The 26,039-nt window shown below is 42.6% G+C and overlaps 1 protein-coding gene and 1 long non-coding RNA gene across 7 annotated transcripts in view; one reads left to right on the plus strand and one right to left on the minus strand.

Annotated features, from left to right (window-relative positions):
- lrrc61 (leucine rich repeat containing 61) overlaps positions 1-18,687 on the minus strand; it is a 31,846-nt gene extending 13,159 nt beyond the window's left edge. For 4 of the 6 annotated variants that reach the window (XM_084673186.1, XM_084673181.1, XM_084673184.1 and 1 more), the window contains exons 1-5: positions 18,533-18,687; positions 18,182-18,352; positions 17,373-17,468; positions 17,146-17,292; positions 16,957-17,017 (exon numbers count right to left, since the gene is read on the minus strand). In XM_084673186.1, the coding sequence (XP_084529312.1) occupies positions 16,957-17,017; positions 17,146-17,292; positions 17,373-17,468; positions 18,182-18,209 (332 nt within the window). In that variant the 5' untranslated portion in view covers positions 18,210-18,352; positions 18,533-18,687. The remainder of the gene's footprint in view (positions 1-16,956; positions 17,018-17,145; positions 17,293-17,372; positions 17,469-18,181; positions 18,353-18,532) is intronic. The other 2 variants (XM_084673183.1, XM_084673187.1) reach the window with 2 other exon arrangements.
- The window catches only part of LOC146258504 (uncharacterized), a 41,946-nt gene extending 19,241 nt beyond the window's left edge, over positions 1-22,705 (plus strand). Inside the window, exon 3 of the long non-coding RNA XR_014729820.1 lies at positions 20,192-22,705. This is a non-coding gene — a long non-coding RNA (uncharacterized LOC146258504). The remainder of the gene's footprint in view (positions 1-20,191) is intronic.
- Positions 22,706-26,039: the final 3,334 nt, after the last annotated feature.

Here is a 26,039-nt window from a genome sequence, read left to right on the forward strand (position 1 = left end):
TGGGAGAGGATAGTGCCCAGGAAGCGGAAGGACTCCACAGTGTTGACTGGGGAGTCACACAGGGTGATGGGGGTGAGTGGGGCTGTGTTCTTCCTGAAGTCAACAACCATCTCCACTGTCTTGAGAGCATTGAGCTCTAGGTTGTTCTGGCTGCACCAGGTCACCAGGTTGTCTGCCCACCTATAATCAGACTCGTCTCCACCAGAGATGAGCCCAATGAGGGTGGTGTCATCCGCAAACTTCAGGAGTTTCACGGACGGATGACTGGAGGTGCAGCTGTCGGTGTACAGGGAGAAGAGTAGAGGAGAAAGGACGCAGCCCTGGGGAGATCCAGTGCTGATGGACCGGGAATCAGAGACTTGTGTTCCCAGCTTAACGCACTGCTTCCTGTCAGACAGGAAGTCTGTGATCCACCTGCAGGTGGAATCAGGCACGTTCAGCTGGGAGAGCTTGTCTTGAAGCAGAGCGGGGATGATGGTATTAAAGGCAGAGCTGAAGTCCACAAACAGGATCCTGGCGTAGGATGCTGGGGAGTCCAGGTGCTGTAGGGTGAAGTGGAGGGCCATATTAACTGCATCGTCCACAGACCTGTTGGCTCTGTAGGCAAACTGCAGGGGGTCCAGTAGAGGGTCTGTGATGGCTTTAAGGTGTGCCAGCACCAGGCGCTCAAAAGACTTCATTACCACAGAGGTCAGGGCGACAGGTCTGTAGTCATTATGTCCAGTTGGCCTGGGCTTTTTGGGCACAGGGATGATGGTGGAGGACTTGAGACAGGCTGGCACATGGCATGTCTCCAGGGAGGTGTTGAAGATGTAGGTAAACACTGGAGACAGCTAGTCAGCACAGTTCTTGAGGGTGGCTGGAGAGACAGAGTCCGGCCCAGCTGCTTTGCGGGGGTTCTGTCTCTTGAACAGTTTGTTCACTTCTCTCTCCTGAATGGAGAGGGTCGTCACTGTAGAGGGGGGGAGGGGGGAGGCCTCACGGGTGGAAAGGAGTTGTACAGGACTGTCCAATTGTCTTTCAAAACGACAGTAGAACTCGTTCAGGTCGTTGGCCAGACGAGAGTCGTTAGTGGAGTGGAGGGCTCTGGGCTTGAAGTTGGTGATCTGCCTGAGCCCACTCCAGACAGAAGCAGAGTCGTTAGCAGAGAACTGGCACTTCAGCCTCTCTGAGTACGTTTAGCCTCTCTCACCGCCTTGCTAAACCTGTTTTTTGACTCCTTGAAACTGTCCCTGTCCCCACTCCTAAACGCGGCCTCTTTGTCCAGCTTCAGCCTTCTAAGTTTAGCTGTAAACCAGGGTTTGTCGTCGTTGTAGCTCACCCTGGTGCGTGTTGGTATACAGCAGTCCTCACAGAAGCTGATGTATGATGTCACAGCCTCTGTGAGCTCATCCAGACTATTGGAGGCAGTCATGAACATATCCCAGTCAGTAGAGTCCAAGCACGACCGCAATTCCTCCATAGCCTCACTGGTCCACTGTTTTGATGTCCTCACAGCAGGCTTGCAGCGCTTAAGCTTCTGCCTGTATGCAGGAATCAGGTAAACCATGGCGTGGTCTGAGTGACCCAGTGCTGCTCGGGGAACCGCATGGTATGCTTTACTGATTGTAGAGTAGCAGTGATCCAAAGTGTTCCCTTCTCTGGTAGGGCATTTGATGAGTTGTCTGTATTTGGGGAGTTCTTGAGTGAGATTGCCTTTGTTAAAGTCGCCTAGCACAATAACCAAGGAATCCGGATTTTCATGCTCCACGCACAATATCTGGTTAGCGAGCACACGTTGAGCCTCGTTGGCGCTAGCCTGAGGGGGCATGTAGACGCCAACCAGTATGAATGAAGCAAACTCACGTGGCGAGTAAAAAGGTTTACAGTTAATAAAAAATGATTCCAGATCAGGAGAACAGTGCTGCAGAATCACTGTCACATCTTCACACCAGCCACTGTTAATGTAAAAACAAATACCACCACCCTTCGTTTTGCCAGAGAGCACAGGGTCACTCTCAGCAGTTGCTAGCTGTAGCGCAGAGTCTGGGATCAGTTCACTCAGCCATGTCTCCGTAAAGCACAAAACGGAAGATGAATGAAAGTCTGTTTTTCCACACCAGTAGCTGAAGTTCATCCAATTTGTTGCTCAGTGAACGCACGTTGGAGAGAAATATCCCCGGTAACGCTGTATGTGCCCCACGCAGACGGAGTCGCACCAGTGTACCGGCTCGTTTGCCTCTACTACGGCGCTTCGCTGCTAGGACAAAGCCGAGGGCGGCTTTGACTATAATTCCCACTAATTCTGCCGCTGGAAGCAGAAAGGTGGGAAATAAATCCACAGGAGTTGTAGTCCTGATGTTTAGAAGTTAGTCTCTTGTTAGAGAACCCCGGAAATCTTGGCAGAACACTGAATTATAAGACAAAACAAGACAAAACAGAGCGCACCTAGCTACCGTGGCTGCCTTCGTCGGCGCCATCTTGAAGGAGGATGTTAAATGGATGTCAATATGTTAAATTCTCATAAATCCGAGATGTGTGCCAATAAGGCAGGGGTGGGAAACGTCCGGCCCGCCATGGCACTGCAGGAACCATATTATTAGGTGCAATATTCGTTGGCAGCTGCACTATTTTAATATGTGGAAGAGGACTGTGGAGGGGCGCAGCGTTGCGTACCAATGTACCAAAAGATTTTGCTCGCACACTGGCATTAAGTGTGGAATTCGTTTCTAGCAAATCAAACCCGGAATACGTTGTTGGTTTGGCTATGCCCCAAATGTTTACAACGTCTGGCCTGATTAACACTCGGATTGATAAGCATTCTCAAAAATGGTAGCAATAAAAAAAAAAAATACGATCCCTTTCCGTAATAATGATACTCCCCAGAAATGTACTGTACCCCCAGTCAAAGCAGGCTGCATCCGTGCCAGCCAACATCACAAAGAGAAGCAGTTCCAGCCATCACATTAGGGGTGAGTTAATTACATGTTTGACCAAATATAGCAGGCACATTTTTTAGTTGATAAGGGTCACAGTGCGTGTCCACTGCAGTGACAACATGTATGATGCATGATGAGAGCGACAACATGTTTTCCATTCATTTTCTATGAAAAAATAAAAATAATAAAAATGTTTTATGGAGCCAGGCGAATCGCTTGCGTAGTGCATTGTGGGTAGTGACGCGACCGAGTTGCAAATGAGTAGCTATTTTCGCTAGCGATGGCCAATCTGAGTGTTTTCTTGTTTCTTCTAACGTAGCAACCATGGTTAACATTTCTAGCTTTCTAGGTGGAGGAGAAACTAATCGTTTGTGTGGCTGCTTACCCAGTCCTGTAAGAGACATAGCTGCATTCGTACAGAGGTGTTAATATAAAAAAAACCTTGCATGGCGCAAGGTTGCCGAAGTTGTTGGTGCTAGTACTTTCAAATTCAGTTAAGTCACATTAAGTAACTTTGTTCTGTGGTAACTAAGCCACAGAACGAACGAGCAGAGACTGAGGAATTTAATAAAACGTTTTTTACACATGTATGTCTATTAAACAGTTTTGTATTTTGTATACATTTTGTATACTAGTTGTATTTTGTACCACAATAAACATTCACATAGTAAAAGTAGTTTTGCATTACAAGTTTCTTTTGAAATTAATTTGAATATGCACATGACTTCCACACTTATTGAATATGTCCTAATTTGCATAGGCAGAAACACCATCCATATGTATGACAAAAACATTGGCCCAATCTTCATCCAATCATCCTATTACCAATGGGTGGATGGCAATGCTGCTTTTAGACTGGCTTAACCTGAAAACTGCCTGTCTTGGTAGTACCTGCCAGGGGTAGAACCCCCGCCAGTATAGTCTTCAGGGTTATGGAGGCACACAAGCCTCCCTACCCTGACAACTGTGAGTTTGTGCAGCTTGTACCATGACATTTTCTGCAAATGTCAGTGCAAGGGAGTCCATGTTTTTTGCATGCTTACAATGTGCCACTACCAACCAAAGACATAGTAGAACAACATCCAGTTGAAATTACGCCTGCTGCTGATACTGTGTCAGATGAGGCGGTTCCCGATACCCAACAAACAGTCACAACTGACTTGCAAGTGAGCTACATGACCAAGTCATGTCCTCTAATATGCAGATGGAAGAACTTTGTTCTGCTGAGGTTTTGGAGATAATCCAGAGTGCACTCAATAAGAAGGAAACAATGCATGAGAGGACAGCACAGCTTTGGCTGCAGTACATGGACATGATTGATATTCTGAGAAACTTCATCAAAGCTGAGAGGACTGGCAATTGGAGATTGCACCTTCAGTGAGGAAGACTATACCCGCTGTTTTTTAATAACCTTTATTTAACCAGATAAAAAGCCCATTGAGATCAAGACCTCTTTCACAAGGGTGACTTGGCCAAGAAAGGCAGCAGCACACGTCATAGTGGTCAAAACAGACAAACAACAAAAACACACAGGCAGTAAAAAACAAACAAATAACATTTAAAATCTTAAGAACATGAAAAATAATGTGAAGAAGTTATCAGTACAGTAAGAATTTAATAGCATAGACACAGTTCAAAAGATTTCCATTGTGTGTGTTTTTTTGTTGTTGAGTGGAATGCTTCCAGAAGAAGAAGGTTTGCAATTTTCAAAGTTCTTATTGAAGGGCATTCCAAGCAGACGGGGCAGAGAAACTGAATGCTTTTCTCCCCGTTTCAGTTCGGACTCGAGGAGCAGAAAGATGCAGAATGCCATTTGTGTGTAGTGCGTAACGACTTTCTGTTCTCCAGGCATGAAAATGGGTCAGGGGTGAAAAAGGTGAGAAGGATATTACGCCTCTACGGGGGTCTGGGTGCATGCTCCCCCATAATAAAAATTTAAATATTCCATATTTTAAAGCATCAATATGATGCATTTTGAGATACTTTTTTGCAAAACTGGGGAGAGCTGGAGAAATGTAACTTCAGCCATGAGTCAAAAATTATTATGGCCTCCTTTCTAAGTATTGTGCAAGCCATTTGATGCCAGCCTGTCACTGGGTCTAACATTTACAGTATTTGAGGCACAATGTGGTATGGGCACCACAAATGGCTCAATGCATAACCCCCACAAGAGATGGTGGACATGCTGTAACTTAACTTGTCTACTCTTCCATCATGATTGACAGCTACACAAATTGCATACAGGTTGGCAGGTCTGCTTATTGATAGAACGGCAGGGACGGACTGGGAGTAAAAATAGGCCTTGGACTTTGATCCAGACCGGCCCACCAGAACCGGTCCCGTATACGCCACCACAGCGAGCACCCTGCTAATGCGTGCAAATTTTGTGCCTGATGTGATGCTAGTTAGGGACTTCCGTGGTTAATGCGAGCGCACTAGCGAATTTTCTGGGCTGATTTGAGCGAAATAGTTTTTGGAGCTTGAAACAAACAAACATAGCCGTTTGTCCAATTTGTAAAACGTTGTTGAGTGAAGGTAATTACGTTCACATTTCTTAGCCTGTTTTTCCATCTTTATATTGTCTCAAATTAGCTCTCGATTAGCGAGCTTTAGCTAGCTGGCTAACGTTGCGTTCTCTCCTGCTGTGTTCAATGACTCAATTCATCAAGCTATAGCTAACATTAGCTAAATCTATGTCAACAGTGCTCCTGGGTAACTTAACTTAGATATACCAGAAAATATAAAAATTATTGAAACCTTCATTCACCGAGGCCAGGTGCTTTCAGCTTCTGATGGTGGTTTGCACTGGTGATGCCCTTCGCGTTAATATTTCCATGCACTCGCGCTCCCTTCTGACACGCGCACCTATTCGCAGTTCACTGAATATGAATACCCCCACCCCCCCCAAAAAACAATTTCTCATCGAATCTACACGATTCACGTAGGTCACCTGTTTTGGATTCAAAACGGCAAATATCGCCGAAAGGTGAGAGATTTTCACATCTGGTTCTCCGAAGGGAAGTGCATAAAAAAGTGGGAATTAGGCCAAGAAGAGCCTTATACACCAGAGACATCCAGTGTGTGTAGAGTTTCATTTCAGGGGTGCAAACTCATCAGTGATGAAAAAGGTGACGGGGGGGGGGGGGGGGGGTGTTGGTGATGATGAGGCCATTAGTTTTTTTAAACTTCTGTTTAGTTCCATTTCAAATTCCATTTGAAATACTTCCTACATAACTACTTTCCCATGTGCCCCCCCCAACCCAATATCCCTGTGACAGACACACAACCAAATATTTTATCTGTATACAATATTGAATTACACGAAACAAAATATTTAATCTGTATACAATATTTAATTACACAAAACAAAATTGTCAGGTACACTCTGTTTGAATGGGAGAACAATCTTAAATCTTTTTTGCCTGTACCAGTACTTCCAGTGCTTTTTTCCGCTTTTTAGCGGCTATGTGCATCAATTTGGCTTGCCTGTCCTCCTCCACTGCAGTCTTCCTGCTTTGCTCGCCACTGGTTGTTGCCTGGCACTCAAACTCTTCATGGCTCTCTTTTTTCTTCAACTGGGCCTTTTGCCTGCGAGCCTTGTCCATTGTTCCTGCAGTGTGGATGTTCCTGCAGAGGACCTTATTGACCCTGGAGAGCTTCACATCATCTCTCTTGAACATCTGGATGGCGGTCTGACTCCTGGACCTGAGGGCATATTTGGTTGTCTGGATAGCATTGTAGGTTGCCATGCTCATTTTGGTGCTTTTGTTGGTAATGATGTCTCCCATGGCACTGAATGATGACTCCCGTTCGTGGAAAATGGAGAGAGCCCCTGAAACCACATGGTTTAGGCCTGGGTAACTGCCAGTGTCCATCATATTTGCCCACCAGTGCACCATGTTGTCACCATCGATGTACAGGGGAAGGCTGGAATCCACATTGAACTTCACCACTTCCAGTGGCACGTCAAACTGGGGTGGCACCAAGTGGCCTATCATCCCTGGCCCTGACAGCCGCCTCAGCAGTATGCCAGTCTCTGAGTGGCCTCTCACCAATGGGTCCAGAGCAGACAGTGCTTGTAGGGTCTTGCTGTTCAGTGGCAGCTTTTTCTGCATGTAGGCTGCTGTTGACATGTATGCAGTCTTTACTGTGTCGAGAAACTGCAGCACAATCGGATGACTTGGATTTTCTGCATTCAGTTTCTCAGCCACCGGTCCGACATAAATCTCCCTGAGAGGCAGCATTTTGTCCCTGAACTCCATTTCCATGAGCTTCTTTGGTGTGGTGTGAAGATGCTCAGCCTTGACAAAGCATGCCATGAAATTGGTGAAAACTCCAAGCTGCTTGTCATGCAGTTTGTGGACAAGGGTTTGGCTACCCTGGAACACCATCACATACTCCTTGAGGATGGGAAGGACGCCTAGGTAAACGCTCAGCTGGAGGTTTGTGTTGAGACTCTCGAACTGAATGCCCATAAACTCACAGATCTCAATCAGGTATTTCAACTGGTCTGAATCCCACTGGTGGTCTGTGTGAAGGTCAGTGAAGAGCTGCTCGAGATGGTGGCCGAAGGTGGCAGCAAACTGTTTGGCGGCATTATTAATGTGGTGGCAAAAATCTCCATCAACATCCAAGAGATTCTGGCAGTGCGTCCCTCTGATTCTGGTCTCCAGCCCAGACTTGCTCCCACGCATTACATTACAGGAGTCCATCATCATACTGATCATGTTGGCAAAAGGAATTTTGTGGTCATCGAAAATGGTCACCAAGGCCGTTTCCAAATATTGAGAAGTCCCCTTTAGGACTTCAATGGAGCCAAGGTGTTCGACTACCACATGCTTGAGCTCCTGATTGAAGTAGCTTACTAGAATGGACAACACCTTCTTATTGGCATTTGATGTGCTATCATCCAAGTTAATTGAGAATGGTGTTGACCTGATGCTCTCAAACGTCCTCTCTGAGAAGGTGTGCCCCAGGCCCTGGACCATCTTGTACGAGGCAGCAGACCAGGACAGCTTCATGCCCGTCAAAGCTGGTTTATCCCGAGCCAGTGTCTGGGCAAGCTCACATTTACATTTATGCATTTAGCAGACGCTTTTATCCAAAGCGACTTCCAAGAGAGAGCTTTACAAAAGAGCATAGGTCACTGATCATAACAACGAGGTAGTCCCAAACACTGCAAGCAGCCAAAACATGAAGCAAACATTGTGAAAAACTAAACAAGTGCCAAAGGGAAGACCCATAATAGCATGCAGTTATACAAGTTACAAATTAAAACAACATGAACCCCAAAAACTCAACGATGACAGGAGCGACAGATAGGGGGAGGGAATGTTCTGCAATGGTTCCAAGAACAAGTGCATGAAAAAGATTTTTTAACTTTTATTTAATACTTTATTATTTAAAAAAAAAACTATTTCCCTGAGATGTCCTTGTCTGCTTATCTAGGCTTAATACTGCCGTGCAAAGGCAAAAGACCGTAACGTCAATTTTGTCAAATGATTTTTTTTCATTTTCGGAACAGTCAAGGTCTGCTTTATCATGTGGCCAAATATCTTAAATTAACTTGTCTGTTTTCAGAGAAAATAGGTTGTTGTCTTCACCATAACTTCCAAAAGCCTGCTTTGGCTTTAGAAAGCCAATGCAGAATGCCGCAACATCAGTTACGGTTCTTTGCCTTTGTTTTGTGGCACTCAATTACGTTCAAATGTTACGGTTTGAGTTACAGTTTCACTTTAACTAATACATAACCTAGCAACAACAAACACATCTAGCATTAGCCTAGCCTACTTGCTGGCATTCAACACAAAACATCCCAAACATGAGTCGTTTGTAAGTATCCTACCCTGTCAGTTAAATCAAAAACACTCTTGTCTTGTGACAGGTATCCATGTGTATGTTACATTGGCTAATAATATACAGAGTTTAAATCTTGATAAGCAACTAAGTGAGCGAAGGAACAGAAGTTACTGTATTTTGCCTTGGCACGACCACTTACTATATACTATAGTTTACTACCGTAACTTCAAAATAGGGATAAAAAGTGCAGTTAAGAAAAAAAAAAAGAAAAAAAAGTCTAATTTAGATCATGTTTAATCACTAAAACATCAACCTGCTAGATTTCAGGTGTCCTACCTAAAACACATTTGGCAGGACAACAACTTTGAAAGTGCAAAAACTTTGAGGTAGTTTTTCTCAGTTCTACACTTTGGCGAGTTACGGTCTTTTGCCTTTGTAGGGCAGAATACTTTAATGATCTATGATAACAACTAGCACATACTGGCTGACCAACACTCACTTCTGCATTTGCTACCCTTTCAAAGAGTAGTACTGGCACCTTCACTCTTTCCCTCATCTGCTCAGGCCCAGGCTCTGCTGTGATGGGCCGTGAGTTGATGGTCCCTGCTGTGACTGACCCTGAGTTGTTGATACTAATATGCTATGTGTGGTCATAATACCCACCACCTTTTGGGAATGTTTTTCTGTTTTACAGTGTGCCAAAAGGGCATGGGAGCCCTTGTTAGAATAATTGATCTCTTTGCAGCAGAGACCGCATCGGGCATGGCCTGGTTTCTCAATTTGTTTTTGAAAAACTGTGACAGTGGGAACACATGTTCTTCTCCCTTCACATTGCTCTTAGAGTCTAGCTTCAGCCAGGACCAGGACCATTTGCACTTGGCTCCTGCCTCTACTTGAGTCAGAGTAATGGCATCCTCCTCCTCAAAATTTCTCATTCTGAAAACAAACTGAAGAGGGAGAGTGGTAAGTTTGCTAGTTAGGCTTTCATTCTTAGGACAACGCAAAAGTAGTTTACGTTGCAATAAAAAGGCATATTATAAAGCAGTAAAGGTGTAAAAAGGCATTTAAAAACTTGGCTAGCTAACAACCTCGGCAAGCTAAAAGAAAAAACTAACTTGACAAGTTAACCTTAACACCTGCATAATTACTTCAGAAACAGATTGCTTACCGTATAACGAGTGTCGCACCCTGAAGTGTCAAATCAGCTGACCTCGCTAAGCAATGGAGTACGCGGAGGTTAAAAAGTTACCGGACTACTTGTGGAGTGATACGAAAGACGTGAATCCGAGGCAAAAAGGCCTCTTCCTTCCATTCAAGTGAATGGAGCATTCTACAGCATTAAGAACAGCCGTATAAAGTAAGGGATAATGTAAATATCGGGAAAATAAGCCGAAACAGCACCCTGACGTGCGTTGGAGTGCTGTTTGCCCTGTCGAGGAACACCGTTATTGTAACCAGCAAAAATGTTTGATGTGATTTGCGAGGCGTCTGTCAGACAACAGTTTGACATTAGCACGTCATCCGTTAGATTGCCCAACGGTCTTGCAGCATCCCACCTGTTACAGACCCGGAGACTCAAAATAAAAAGCGTGCGTGTCATTATGACATTGGTTGGCCACATGAACAAGCATGAAAAAATATTAATGACAGCTTGCGTTTGCCGATTACTTGGAGGACCCACGACGCCCCCCCCCCCCCCCCCCCAAAAAAAAAAAATCACACAAATGACCTATTTTGATTCAAAAACTGTGATTTTCGCCAAAAGGTAACAAGTTTGCACCCCTGTCATTTCCAAGGAAGGCATGCCAGCTTTTACATATAGTTCACAGTGATGGGTGAGGCGGGTACAACCAGTGATGAACCCCAGAGCACAGTGATACACAGGAGTCAGGGAAAGAAGGCAGCTGGTTGACGCTGACATACAGTGCCTTCCAAAAGTATTGGAACAGTAAGGCCAATTCTTTTATTTTTGCTGTAGACTGAAAACATTTGGGCTTGACATCAAATAATGAACGTGAGACCAGAGATCAACATTTCAGCTTTAATTTTCTGGTATTTACATCAATATCTGATGCACAACTAAGAAAATAGCACATTTTGTTTGAATCCACCTATTTCACATGTGAGCAAAGATACAGATATACTTAAAATAGATTTAACCCTTGTGTTCTCTTCTGGTCATTCTGACCCATCAGTCATTGTGACCCACCGTCGTTTGCAACAACTTTACCGCATACAAAAACAAAATGAAGCATTTTATTTTAACCGTTGGCCTGTCTCAGACCCCCCACATTGCGAAGGTTAAAAGAACATTATTTTTATTTGGTTTTGTATTGGGTAAAATTGGTTAAACACAACGATGGTTCGTTATGAACCTTTTGGTCATGTGACCGGAAGGCAGCACAAGGGTTAAGTGAATGAGACTTAATATTTAGTTGCAAATCCTTTGCTTTCAATCACTGCAGCAAGTCTGTGACCCATTGACGTCACCAAACTTTTGCATTCTTCCTTTGTGATGCTTTCCCAGGCTTTCACTGCAGCCTTTTTCTGTTGTTTTGTGGGGTTCCTCCCTTCAGTCTCCTCTTAAGCAGGTAAAATGCATGCTTTATAGGGTTTAAGTCTGGAGATTGACTTGGCCAGTCTAATACCTTCCAATTCTTGCCCCTGATGAACTCCTTTGTTGTTTTGGCAGTGTGTTTTGGGTCGTTATCTTGCTGCATGATGAAGGCTCTTCAACCATCAGATTGGTTGCATCTTTCCTTAAATTGACAGACAAAATGTTTCTGTAGACTTCCGAGTTCATTTAGCTGCTACCATCATGTGTTACATCATCAATGAAGATTAATGAGCCCGTCCCAGAATAAGCCATGCAAGCCCAAGCCATGACATTACCTCCACCTTGTTTCACAGATGAGCTTGTGTGTTTGGGATCATGAGCAGTTCCTTTCTTTCTCCAAACTTTAGCCTTTCCATCACTTTGGTAAAAGTAAATCTTTGTCTCATCAGTCCATAAAACTTTGTCCCAGAATTTTTGAGGTTCATCTCTGTACTTTTTGGCAAATTCCAGCCTGGCCTTCCTATTCTTCTTGCTAATGAGTTGTTTGCATCTTCTGGTGTAGCCCTTGTACTTTTGTTCATGAAGTCTTCTGCAAACAGTAGATAGTGATACCTTCACTCCTGCCCTCTGGAGGTTGTTGCTGATTGTTTTAACCCTTGTGTTCTCCTCGGGTCATTCTGACCCATCAGTCATTGTGACCCACCTTCGTTTGCGACAGCTTTACCGCATACAAAAACATGGTGAAGCATTTTCTTTTAACCGTTGGGCTGTCTCAGACCCCCCACATTGCGAAGGTTAAAAGAAAATTATTTGTATTTGCTTTTGTATTGGGTAAAAACAACAATGGTTCGTTATGAACCTTTTGGTCATGTGACCCGAAGGCAGCACAAGGGTTAAGGTCTTTCTTTACAGCTCTCACAACGTTTCTGTCATCAACTGCTGATGTTTTCCTTGGTCTACCTGTTCGACGTCTGTTACTTAGTACACCAGTAGTTTTTTTTCTTCTTCAGGACATTTACATTTATTCATTTAGCAGACACTTTTATCCAAAGCGACATCCAAGAGAGAGCTTTACAAAGTGCATAGGTCACTGATAATAACAACAAGATAGCCCCAAAGCATTGCGGGTAGCCAAAACAAGAAATACACATTGTGAACAACCAAAAAACAGTACAGCAGGAGGAGTCATTCAGTGATCTGATGTAGATGGGGAGGAATTACATAGATGTGGAGTTTTTTGGCTCCGCCCATTAAAACCTGATCTGAAAATGGAAGAGAAACTGTTCTTCGGTCTAACTCCACATTTCAGTGCGAAAAGGTTTTAGCGCTTTGCATATGCTTTCAGGAACTCATTTCACACGTATATAATGTACTTAGAAGCAAAACATGTAATTTACTTTACCGGATCTTTAACCTTTTTAATTAAGGAGTTACATTTGTTGCAGAGTTGACGGAAAGTGATCCAATCAGCCTCAGTTTTTGTTTTTCGTGCCCTGGCCCAGGCTAGATCTCTTTCTTTGAGGAGATTTCCAATTTCAGCGGAAACCTAAACTTATGTAGGTAGCATGTTTATTAATTAACTACAAGAATTCTGAATTAAAGAGATTCCAAGCCAACATCATCAAGGAGGGAAATACGTTCCCACTCAAAATTTGATAAATCATGCAAAAATGCCTGCTCATGAAAACGTTTAAAATCTCTTTTAAGTAAGATTTGGGGTTTCGTTTTTGGGAGTTTAGCATTTCTGACCACTGTAATGGCACAGTGGTCACTCAGATCTTTCCCGAAAACACCAGCATCAGTATACCTGTGGGGGGCATATGTTATTATAAGATCAAGAAGCCATGATCTTGTCTTGTCTAAACTGTCTTGCACATCAAAGGAAGAAGAGATACATGAATTTTTCCTGGCAAGCAGCAGGGCAGCACTGGATGTTGGGTCAACTTATCAACAGCCAATGACCAGGTGCAGGTCACTGACCTGGAAGGACCCAAAGGTGTATGGGGGGCGTGTCCATGCACGGCACCACCACACCACGACAAAAACGACCCACAAAAAGCAAATGAAAACATAAGAAACAGTGCAAAAATGAGCTTCATTGTTACTGTCTGTGGGTACAATAATAAGGAAGGCAAACACAGAAGACACCCGGAGCGCATAATGTGGGCTCGTCCCAGCCTAGCAGGCTATATATAGGGGTTATACCCCCAGCAGGTACAACCAAGCCAGGCAGTTTTCAGGTTAGAGGCCAGTCTAAAAGCAGCATTGCCATAACCCATCGGCAGTAGGATGATTGGATGAAGATTGGGCCAATGTATTTATATGAATGGTGTTTCTGCATATGCAAATTAGGACATAATCAATAAGTGTGGAGCTCATGTGCATATTCAAATTCATTTCAAAAGATACTTGTAATACAAAAATCCTACTTTTCATGGGTAGTTTCATTGTGCAATGTTTCATTTTGATAGGAGTAAAGAAAAATATAGCCCCATTGGGGTGTAATGTTGCCTGGCCTTATTGGCACACATCTCGGATTGATGAGAATTTACCATATTTCCTCAACTAGGATTTCTTTGGACTTTTAGTATGTTGTTCTGGACACCTCTTAGAAATGACAAAAAATTATTTTGCAATTAGTCGGTTGTAAAATGCTACTTTACCTGGACTACAGGGGCTCCACAAAAAGTTGCCGACAAGAAAAGTGGAAGAGCCGCATATGGAAATACTTTAGGTGTGAGGCAGATGACAATGAGAACATCGTTGATCACCAGAAACCAATTTGCAAACATCACCGTACATGTCCTACATGGTTTGCAGCATAGCCTACTGCAAATGCAATACCTAATACTGGGGCATATGAAAAGAGAGGGCACCACAGGGTTACTATTTTTACAGAGGCTTTTAGATTACATAGTTTGGGGAACTTTGTGTTTTGGAGTTTGGGATGTAGGATATATTTAACATATATATACACGTTTTGTGCTTGTAGCGCGACCATAATTTAAAGAGCACAATGAAGCGTGTTTAATCCACTCTTTGTACTTATTAAAATTAGTGCTGTCAAACGATTACAATATTTAATCGCGATTAATCGCATTAATGTTATAGTTAACTCGCGATTAATCACAATTAATCACACTTTTTTAATCTATTCTAAATATCCCTTGATTTCTTTTTGTCCCATTCTTTTTTCAAATTTTAATGCTCTTATCAACATGGAAAAGTGATTTGGATTCCTTCGTGCAAATATTTTTTTATTGAAAACAACATTGCAATCGCCTGGCTTTGACGAGGGGGCGGAGAATTCCCATCAACTTTGTGCTTGGCCATCAAGTGGTATATCAGACTGGACCTGCTGCGATGATAGCTCAGTTTACAACGACAAAACACAGAGATCACTTTAGTCTTGTCAATGGAACCATTTAGCAACTTTTTAAAAGTAAACTTTCCATTCAGAATCTTATTGGCATCCATTTCGGCGTCTCGTCCTCGCCATCCACTCAAAATGTAACGTTAGCCTACCAGAGAATGTCTAATATCCGTAAACGGGCTCTGCTACCACTCTTTAGCCGGCTCGCAAGCCAAACAAGTGTGTGTGGCGTACCTGTTGTTTTGTTTCCGGTCGAGCTATATCCGGTGTGGTGTTGTAGTTTTTCGGTAGTTGTTGCAACAGCATGTGAAAAAAATTGACGCAGTTAATAACGCGTTAAACTGACAGCACTAATTAAAATGTATGTTTAAGTCAAGATTTATACATTTGAGCTCCAAGTCATCTGCTGAGTTTGCTTAATGTCACACTCAGTCCACACAAATGTTTTGCCTTTAGGCCTACACGCATTGTGATTGTATTAATGTTCTGTTGTCATAAGTAGGCTACAACCTTAGATATTGTAGTTGACTGTTACTGTCAACAAATGAGAGTTGTTCAGTAACCTATTACTTATACAGGGCTCCAGACTGCGACCAAATGGTCGCATTTTGCGACTTGTTTTTGAGACAGTGCAAGCATTTTTTACAAACACTCGCGCATGTGCGACCTACAAATTTTGAATTCATTGGGTGTGCACAATGTCAACATACGTTAGCAACGACGCATAAATACGACGTTCTAGTAAGACGGCGATATCAGTGTTCCTTCAGCATTAGTACCGTAGCTAAAAGTCTTGGAAAGTTTAGGCTTTTTTCGCTAGGTTCCTACGAACATGTCTTAATCTGCCTGACAAGTGGGTTGCCCTTCGTTCTTTTGGTGAGCAGTTTCACGAGCCTTTCTCATGGAGCCTAGCAGCTAAATACTTATTTAGCACTAGCGTTGCTACTGTATCCCTGCCTGTGTTTCAGCTGTTGCGCTGTTATACTCAGCAAGTATCGTGTTGTGGTGTCGGAGGAGTGATCGAAAAGTGCATTATACATTTAAGTCATTTAGCTAAGACTTACATATATATGTATAGTAGTCTACGTAATGTCACATTAAATAATGGATTTAAACTCAAGCTTATATGGTGCGTCGCTGTATATCAGTTGTAAAAATGACAGTAAAAATAACGGACCCAGGCACACCACACAATTTCCCCAGAAATTGTCCCAGGGGCGATTCTAGGATCAGACCTTTAGGGGTGCTCAGCCCTCAATGAGAATGTGATATCATGCCTTGCGAAAGTGCTAAACGTAAACCCCCTTGCTAATATAAATCCTTTATTTCAATGTATAACAATTAATACATTTATGTATTATTATGCAAAATATTGAATGAAAAAACTAAGGATGTCCCTTTCTTCATGAACTACCAGCATCAAATGATAATAAACAATATTTTTTTAAAATATATTATTTTGAGGGGTGCTTGAGCACTCCTAAAAAGGGTCTCAAATTGCCACTGAATTGTACCCTCTCTAGTTACATTAATAAATGCATTGCAGGTCAATATAAGGTGTGCCCCTAAATTTTTTGCTTGCGCTCCAAAAAAATTCAGTCAGGGGCTACTATGCTCCTAGTAAAAAAAAGTTAGTCTGGAGCCCTGTTATATATTTTTGCTTTGGAATTGAGTACCATGAAATTTTGCTGGTATTTGCACCGACAACTAGCCTGACGTTGTCATACTCATAATTTTCTGGTCAGAATATGAGCCTGAGAAACCTTCGTTGGGCTGTGAGTATGGGGCGTGTTTTAACCAAACTCGTAAAACAAATGCCTCTTCGCTCAATTGGATAGACCTACAACCAATCAGAGCAACGTAGTTAACTTTTACCGAATCCCATAGGAAGGACGGCAAAAACTTATTTTAGATCGACAAATGCCTCGATCGGGTTTCTCTGTTCCTCTTTCAAAATGAATGCCCTGTCAATGTCTTCTAAAACAGACTCAATGGTAGAATCATAACATCTCAGCTCTCCAGCAGTAGCCATGTTTGTTGAAAACAAATTCAACTCAAGCACTCTTTTGTGACGTGGTTGATTACGTTACTGTTGATCATCTGTCCATCATTGTATAAAGCCTGCCCTGACAATAAAAAAAAACAACCGAGGTTCTTCAGACCCAACTTCCCGAACCCCCCCAAAAAATTGTGGGCGGGGCTAAGTTGGGCTGGGAGCCAGGCAAACCGACTACTGCAATTTTGGTACCGTGACAACACTAGATATACCTGACAGAGAAGTGCAACAGGACTGACACGGATTCCATTACCTAGATATTAGATTTCCAGCCACATTTAGGCTCTGTAAACTGTCACAGCTGGAGATGGCTTCTGAAATGAGTAAGGCATAGCTTTATGTATTTCGTCAGCACCTCACTAACTAAATAAAAGGTTATATAATTAGACATTTGTTTTATCCAGAAAAATAAATAAATTTCCAAATGGATTGGAATTCTCACCCAAATTAGAAATTCTGTTGGCAGAGACATTGAGTACAATAAGAAGTCGAAGGGATGAGAGAGGAACCAGCTTTGTGATGTTATTGCCAGAAAGGTCCAGTCTCTCCAAATTAGTACATTCTCCAATACATCCTAGATCACATATTCCTGTGTAATAAACACATTTATTTTACAGGGTGGGAAAACGACATGCAAACTCGAAAGCTTTTATAATCACTGCATCTTACCAAGACCTCTGAGCTTCAGAAACAGGATGGACTCTAAATCAAATTCTCCCGTCCGAGACTTAAGCAGCACAGCAGTTATCTTAGTGAAGTCTGTATCTGAGGGAATGAGAGAAGACCACGTTGGAGCAAAGCTCAAATGTACCTGTCTATTCTTATAATGTGCAGCTTCCAGAGCCATGAGTCATTATTGCAGCAATGGGGTCTGGATCTTGTCTCTTTTTCTTACTAAGGCTTGAGGAAAAAACAGTTGACAGTCATGTCTTTGAATCGTAGACTTTGCACAAATAATTGTTAACAATTCCAGAGGACTCTCTCAGCTATGTGGTGATGATAAAACACATTTGCGAGTTCTGTGTGACTGTGACCTGTTCTTAAAAGCGCTGTGAGGTGTCTACATTTATGTATGCATTCGAGTTGACGGTTAACGTGTTTTATTGTCATTGTATGATGGCTGTGTCGATTTTGACAAACTTAACGTTACTGTAGAATACAGTTAGTGACATTCATCAACAAGTGCGGCTACAGTCTGGGCAGCGACTAGCAAGCGATGTATCGAGCTGATATGGAGTCGTGGCAATTAATTATTTTGTTTGACTGGCTGGTAAACGTTTTGATACAAACCCTGTGACATTTGGGATTTTAACAGACCTTTATCTAGCCCTGTCAAGTAAATTTAATTGCAGTGGTGGAGTAAAAATATATTTCTACGTAAAGCTCAGTCGGTAGTATCTGTTAGCAAAGCAGCTAGTTCAACAACAACCTTGTTTGTACAGTACTTATGCAGTTGCTAGCAACAAGCTATAACTTACCTTGGTCTTTCTCTCGTTTAGAGTCCATCCTCCAGCAAAACGGGTAATTTAACAACCGAGCGTTAATGCAATGAAAATGACTGACAGCTGGTTTCTTTGGGAATGAAGCGTGAAACTACAATCTGTCTCTGAGAATAGGCCATAGGACAGGCTGAGAGTAATGCTGAGAGTCTGAAAGGAGAAGGAACAGCACGCAGGTGGGGGTTAGCAAGCTAAGCTAGCACTTACACAGTTACAGTAGTAGCATACTAGATTGTTAGCAGCGAAAATTTAAGCATAATTTAAGAAGTGGACTATTGATCAAACCGACCTACTCTATTATAGCTATTATTATAGTTGTAAAATACGTACGTCTACAATGTGTTTCGCCCAAAAGGAGACCCAATAGCTAGCTTGCTGTGTTAGACTAGCTCTAGTCATATCAGGTGTGCACACCACGGAAGCTGTCATAATCGTATCGTTATCCGTTACTATGGACACAAACATCAAAACCCTTTTTTTTTTCTTGGCACCTGCCGACATTCAACGGCATAATTGTTGCCTCGAGATGTTCCAAGGGCACTTGGATACTCAGACATCCCAAGATGCAGAAACTCATCCCCCCCCCCCCCCCTTATTCTTTCACTTAATTAAAATGAAAACGAAAAAGACATTTGAAATTTAATTTTCAAAATATGCCCCAGCAAATAGATACCAAAATTCAATTTGAAATGTAAAATTTGAAAATGAAAATGCATTTCCAGAAATGCATTTTCATTTTAAGAACGTGGCTACAAAATCGTGACCACAATTCAAATTCAAATGCATTTCCAGAAATGCATTTTCATTTTAAGAATGTGACTGCATTATTTGACTCATAAATAAAATTAGTAATCAATCATCCTATTTGCATTTGCATTTTCTTCCTTAAGACTGCACATGTTATGCCAAAATCAAAAAGAAAACAGAGCGGAAAACGAAAATGCATTCTGAGCGGCGCAGCAGAGTGACGTCAGTAGCCGCTCTTCTTCAGCTCACTCAGAGACTTTCGGGTTCTGAACTGGTTGAAGTTCCATGTGAGGGCGCTAACGAGCGAGTGCAGAATTAATGGAGGTCTATGGAACTATACCCCTCAAAATCCACTTTTCTCAGGATATATTTATATTTTTGTCTAGTCATTTGAATTCTGAATTCGAAAGGGGAGGTAAAAAAAAATACACACTGCTGGCTGTTAGATTTTTTTAAAGTCGCCTCTCTGTTCTAAAAAGCTTTTGAAAATGTAATTGACATCATACACATCGTACGACCAGAGCTACTACTTTACGGCAAGTTCTGGTCACTTACTTTTTTCTCTCAGGGTATCAACAACACAGCTGACAGGTTAGGCTCTCCCTGTCAATACACATGCTAGAAAGAGTTTTGGCTTGCTAATGTTGTTGCTAATGTTGCTAATGCTCTGACATTCTGATTCCGCTTTGGATGCCATCAAGCAAGAGCTCTGGTCGTATCAGTCCTTCACTAACCAATCAGCATTCATTAGCAGAATGCTAGCGTGTTAAAGGCAACAACGACTCACCCTGTAAGATATCGAAAGGACATAAGTCGTTCATTCAATTTTTGACCAATAATCCATGGTGAACATGCAAAAACTACTATCAAATCTGAGATTTCGCAACGACAGTCAGGCTAAAGAGACAAATTTAGCCGTTTAGCTCCATAGACTCCCATTCATTTTGCACTCGCTCGTGATCACCCCCAGTGGAACTCTGGTGGAACTGCAAACAAATTTGGTACAATGGGGCTTAATAGGGAGTGGACAGGCTCTCCTTAAAGGGGCAATTGACTGGGTTTTTGGGGTATTTCACACTGTTCCTTAAGGTCTCCGAATAGGGTATGTATTTTCTCCTCAATTGTAACATCTTCCCTCCCTCCCATTGACGAGTTCATATCCCACCCCACCGACACTGCCACTAACACCCTGTTACCCACATTAACTGCATCACTTGACACTCTTTGTCCCCTGTCAACCAGGCCTGCACGTTTTTCCCCCTCCTGCCCGTGGCTCACGGTTGTTAGTCGGGAAGAACGGTCCAGCCTTCTGGCAGCTGAGAGGAGATGGCGCAAGTCCAAAGACGTTCTGGACCTTGATAAGTATCACTCACTCCTTAAATCCTTCTCTGCTCACATAACTGGTGCTAAAACTTACTACGTCCTGAAGAAAATGAACTCCGCCTCAAACCCCCACAAACTTTCCCCCCCATTACCTTCTCCTCCCTTCTTAACCCACCTCCCCCACCCCCTCCCTCCACCCTAACAGCAGATGACTTCTCCTTTTTTGAGGAAAAAGTCGCAGACATTAGCAGTCGGTTCCCTAAACCCTCCTTTCCTACCCCCTCACCTTCTGTGACTGACCCAACTAAATGTCTAAACTCTTTCTCTCCCCTGTCCGAGGCAGAAATCTCTGACCTCATTCTCTCTCATCGCCCCACCTCCTGTCCCCTTGATCCAGTCCCCTCCCCTCTCTTTCAAACCATCTCTCCCTCTATCATAACTTTTCTGCTCCATGTCCTTTAACTTTTCTCTTACTTCTGGCACTTTCCCCTTTGCCTTCAAACAGGCCAGTTAGTGAAGTGGAATAATATCACACTGTTGTAATTATGAAGAATGAGTATGGATTACATGATGAAGAATGCCATTTATTCACTTTTATACTTTATACTTTTATATGTTATACTTTATACCTTTATATGTGACACTATTGAAAAAGCCTGATGCTAAGTTGTTGACTGTTTAGTATTTCCCCTAAAATATAGAAGGAAATTTAAGCCCAAAGTGTTAATCTGGATGATTGTGGATGGGTGTGAGATAAATCTATGTGAGCAAGAAAAACTACAAGACCCAGCAGTAATGAGGCCGGAGCCCAGTGTAACTGGCCTCCAAGGTCAGAGTAGGTCTACAAAAAATAGATGAATTCTCTATGCACCTGAAATCTGAATCTCTCGGAGAGAGAGACCAATAAGAAGTCAAATGAATTGTGACAAAACAAATATTGTACCAAAAGTAAACTTACAGAACGGATAAGGTTTTGATATAAAGAGAGCGTTGGAGAGGATTTCTTCAGTCTGGTTCTGCATTATCACACTCACGTTTTTTGGGGGATCACCCTGCTTTTTTGGATTCTAATGAAACTCTTTGCATCAAAACTCTGTCGGATTTCCTGGTGCTGTTTTAAACTTAGAGGGTTTTTGATCCAAGGACTTAGTACATTGAATTTAACTTCATCATTAGCCCCCTTCATCATCAGCCCCCTGCTACCCTTCTTTTCTAAAACAATTGAATGCGCTCTAACCAATTGTCAAACTTTCTCTCAGAACAACCTGCTTGACCCCAACCAATCGGGCTTCAAAACTGGCCACTCCACGGAAACTGCCCTCCTGTCAGTCACCACTCCCCTCCAGTCTGCCAGAGCGGCTTCGAGGTCATCCGTCATCATTCTGCTGGACCTTTCTGCAGCTTTTGATATGGTTAACCATCAAATCCTGCTCGCCAGACTTTCTGAGATGGGCATCACTGGCACTGCACTTCCGTGGATCTCATCCTACCTGTCAGGAAGATCCTACCAGGTCTCCTGCGGAGGCAAAGTGTCGGCCCCCCGCCAGCTCTCCACTGGTGTCCCACAGGGCTCCGTCCTTGGACCCCTCCTCTTCTCCCTGTACACCACCTCGCTTGGACCAATCATCACCTCCCATAGCTTCTCCTACCACTGCTACGCTGATGACACGCAGCTGTACCAGTCGTTCCCCCTGACTGATCCGGGGATCTCAGCTAGGATCGAGGCCTGCCTCACAGGCCTGCCTCTCATCTCTGCCTGCCTGGATGACCGAGTACCACCTCCAGCTGAACCTCGCCAAAACAGAATTCCTCATCATCCCGGCCAAACCCTCCATCTCCCACAATCTCTCAATCATCCTGGGATCGGCTACGGTGACCCCTTCATCCTCGGCCAGGAACCTCGGGGTGACCATGGAGCTTTCCCTCACTGCCCACATTGCCGCGGTCTCCTGGTCGTGTAGATTCACCCTCTACAATATCCAGAAGATCAGGAGATACTTGTCTGAGCATTCCACCCAGCTGCTAGTCCAAGCACTTATGATAGGCTAGTGTAGTGTTCAGCTATCAGTATCATTGCACTACTGTACCTCACTGTACCTCGCCACCAGGCTCCTGTATGGTCATTGACTTAGTCACTGATCTGCAAATTTGCACTATTGTACTGTACTCCACTTAGGTTAGAATAGGTTATAGGGTTGAAACAGGTTTTATGTACATTTAGGTTACACTAAGAGCCCCTTAGTGTACTATGTATTGTTATCTGTAATTTAGGAAGTTTTAGTATTAGGGTTAGTATAGTCAATTATTTATTGCTATCTGTATATTTAGGAAGTTTCACTTATTTAAGCTCAGCATAGATGTAAATTATGTTCCGTGTACTTATATGTTATGTTATGCCAGGTGCTTGCGTTGTCTTGTCTTAAGAATTTCAGTGCCCAGTCTAACCTTGTGTTGTTCTGTGTACCTGACAAATAAAAGACTTGACCTTGATCTTGTTGTGTGTGTTCTTACATGTAAATGCGACATAGGGTAATTTGTGACAAAAACGATTCTGCTCTTTCAAAAGCTCTCTCTCGTAAACTAGCCTACGCTTCCCGCCAGTTTGGAAGGGGAAGCGCGTTCATGTGTTTTGTGGGAGTGGCTTTGAAGGGAGGGGTTGTGATATTATGGTTTGAATGTTTGGAATAGAGGCTAAAATAGCTAGCTTGGCAAAACTAGCCTTCACCACCTTTAGAGAATAAATGTCAAATTAATACATAAACATGTGAATGGGTTCGCAGATTATAAATAATTAGGCCTTTTGGAAAATGAGACAGCCTAGGCCAACTCATAATTTGGGGAACTCAAACTTGGACTGAAACTGTTCATTGCGCATATAGGCCTACTACTGTAGATTAAGGTGACCAGACGTTTCCGGGAACAGTCCCCGTTTTTGGTGGCCTGTCCCCGGCTGGAGCTGTCCCGGAAATGTCCCCGGTTTTCACTGTGACCGACATCAGACCCAGAACACAAATTTAAAAAAGAGAGAAAGAAAACAATGACCTAACCTTTAGTTGCTTGGCCTACATGCCACGGGCTCAAGCAAGCCAGCAGCCAGGGCGGCAATTGAGCTCAGAGCACAAAGATCTTCTAGAATGCCCGTCTTTGTAATATTTTGATTGGCTATTGAATATGCAGCATGAGAGATTGTGTCCTTTTATTCATTCATTCAGCCAGCTAGCTCTGACTAATTAAGTACAAGACAAGATTGCATTGTGATAGGCGGTTGATGAACGGTGTTTCCTATAAGTATCATTGCTTATCATCTATGTCATATATTATTTAACCTATAATTGTTATATAGATAATATGTATGTACAATTTGCAACAATGTGCATGTGTATCTGCCAGATGTCAACCACAGCTGTACTTACGAGCTAACTAACCAACATTAGAGATACTAGCTAGCTAACGAGTACTATGACATTTCAGTTTCACTAGTCCAGGTTGCTGCTTAGAGGTCATTGGCTACTTGTCATTAAATGACAAGGGGCCGGTGTTGGACCGAATTCTCACTCCCCCGCAGAATCCCACTCCCCTACGCGTGAACGCGCACTGCCTTCCTTGCGTATTGCTAGTTGCAGTTTGACGAACCAAGGCGATTTTTACAAGCCTAAATTCCCTCGTCTTAGGCTTTGAGGAAACTGTCAGTAGGATATTTAATTCATGTTTCATCAAAATATAAGTTTTTGTTGTGCTGCACTTGAGAGCCGATACGATTTGTATGTCATTCTACTCGTAAAATCCGAATGATTCACTCACGAAAATAGATGTAGTTTGGAGCTGCACTTGAAAACCATGTTGAAGTCGATGTTGTGCTATACTGTCCTATTATCGGAATGAGGGTAATATGTGAATTATGTGCGACTGCTGTTATGTCACTGTCTGGTTAAAGCGAGCATTCGTCTTTGTATTTCATTTGTACAAATCACTTTTAGTAGAACTATTCACTTCTGATTCTTGATTACGTTGTACTTGCTGTTATAGGCTATAGCCCTACTTACGAAATGCACTATATGCCAATTGTAATATAATCGTCTGTTACATGAGTATAGCTACATTATTTTACAAATGTATATAAAAGGCCCCTGCTCACGGGTCCCTCATACCAGAATTCAACTCCTATTTCCCTCTCAGTAAACTACTTGCCACACAACTGTTTTGTGTTTACAATCATATCCATTTTATAGATCCTGCTTCCCACAGCCTTGTAAGTATCTTCTAACTTGCAATGTATAGTGCTTGGTTCTAGCACCTGATAAGAAAAGCCTGGACCTTCCCTTTGTGAATGGCTTGTGGAAAACATCTAATAAATGATGACATTTTGATTGGTGATTTGATTTCCAAACAAAAAAACTATAATGATATATCTAACAAAAAGTAGAAAAAAATAGTTTTCACAAGTTTGAGGCTTGACCATGACAACAGGTCAGGGATATACGGCAGGCAGCACAGACATTCTTCTCAGTTGGATTTTAACAGCACAACAGAGATGGAACCTTCTGAGGCAGCTGTCACAGCCAACCTGAGATTTTATTTGGGGAGGGAGGATTTTGGCACGTATGAAAAACAGTGTCGCCAAAATCCTACTCCACCTTCTAACTTTTTATGGCACAGTCTACAGGGCATAAGGAGCCACCAAAATAATGTTGGGGTGTGTCAGATCTTACAGTCTCAAGATATGAGGGGGGAGGATTACGGCAGGTATGCAAAACAGTGTTGCCAAAATCCTACTCCCCTTCTAACTTTTACATTTTTGCAACTAGTATCAAAAGCTTTTTATGGCACACTCTACAGGACATGAGGAGCCACCAAAATAATCTTGGGGTGTGTCAGATCTTACCGTCCCAAGATATGAGGGGGGGAGGATTTCGGCAGGTATGCAAAACAGTGTTGCCAAAATCCTACTCCCCTTCTAACTTTTACATTTGTGCAACTAGTATCAAAAGCTTTTTATGGCACACTCTACAGGACATGAGGAGCCACCAAAATAATTTGGGGGTGTGTCAGATATTATAGCCCCAATATATGGGGGGAGTAGGATTTTGGCAGGTATGATGAATAGTGTTGCCAAAATCCTACTCCCCCAGTAAGTTGAATTGCTGCATCATTAAATAGTTGATACAAGTAGCAGTTGGTTTTTAGGATTGTTAAATTGGTGAAGTAGCTTGTGAGATAAAGAGAACTCATACACAGTAGCCTAATGCAATATATACAAGGTGAAAATAATGGGGCATTAAGTTGTATTAACATCTTGAAAAACATCTGATCGCTGTTCTGCTACAGGGCAAACTGTTAACTCCCTAATGGAGAAAGCGTTTGTCATTTCACTAAAGGAGTTACAAAATTAAGCTGAGTTGTGGGTTATAGGAGAAAAGTTCAAACTCGCATTCCTTGGAGGTGCAAAAGAAAAGAATCGTACGCATAGAAAAAACACTAAACCATAAATTTTAGAAAAAGGTAGAGTACAAGTTTTATTGCCCCAAAAAACTTTCAAAACGGTAAAATAAATATTTCTTTTTGCATGCTGCTTGCCTCCATTACCTTACAGCCTCATGGCCTTTCTTACTACCATTTCTCCTGTGAGCGTGGCCAGACAGAACGGCGCGCCGCATGCCTACAAAACATTTAATAGTACAAAATAAATGGAATAAATAAAAGAATATACACCTTGTACATATCCAAGAAACAAATACTAATCACACTGTAAACCTATAATTATTAAGAA

The sequence above is a fragment of the Hypomesus nipponensis genome, chromosome 14, assembly GCF_054491055.1.
Source record: "Hypomesus nipponensis isolate SF chromosome 14, ASM5449105v1, whole genome shotgun sequence".
NCBI classification, from domain to species: Eukaryota; Metazoa; Chordata; class Actinopteri; order Osmeriformes; family Osmeridae; genus Hypomesus; species Hypomesus nipponensis.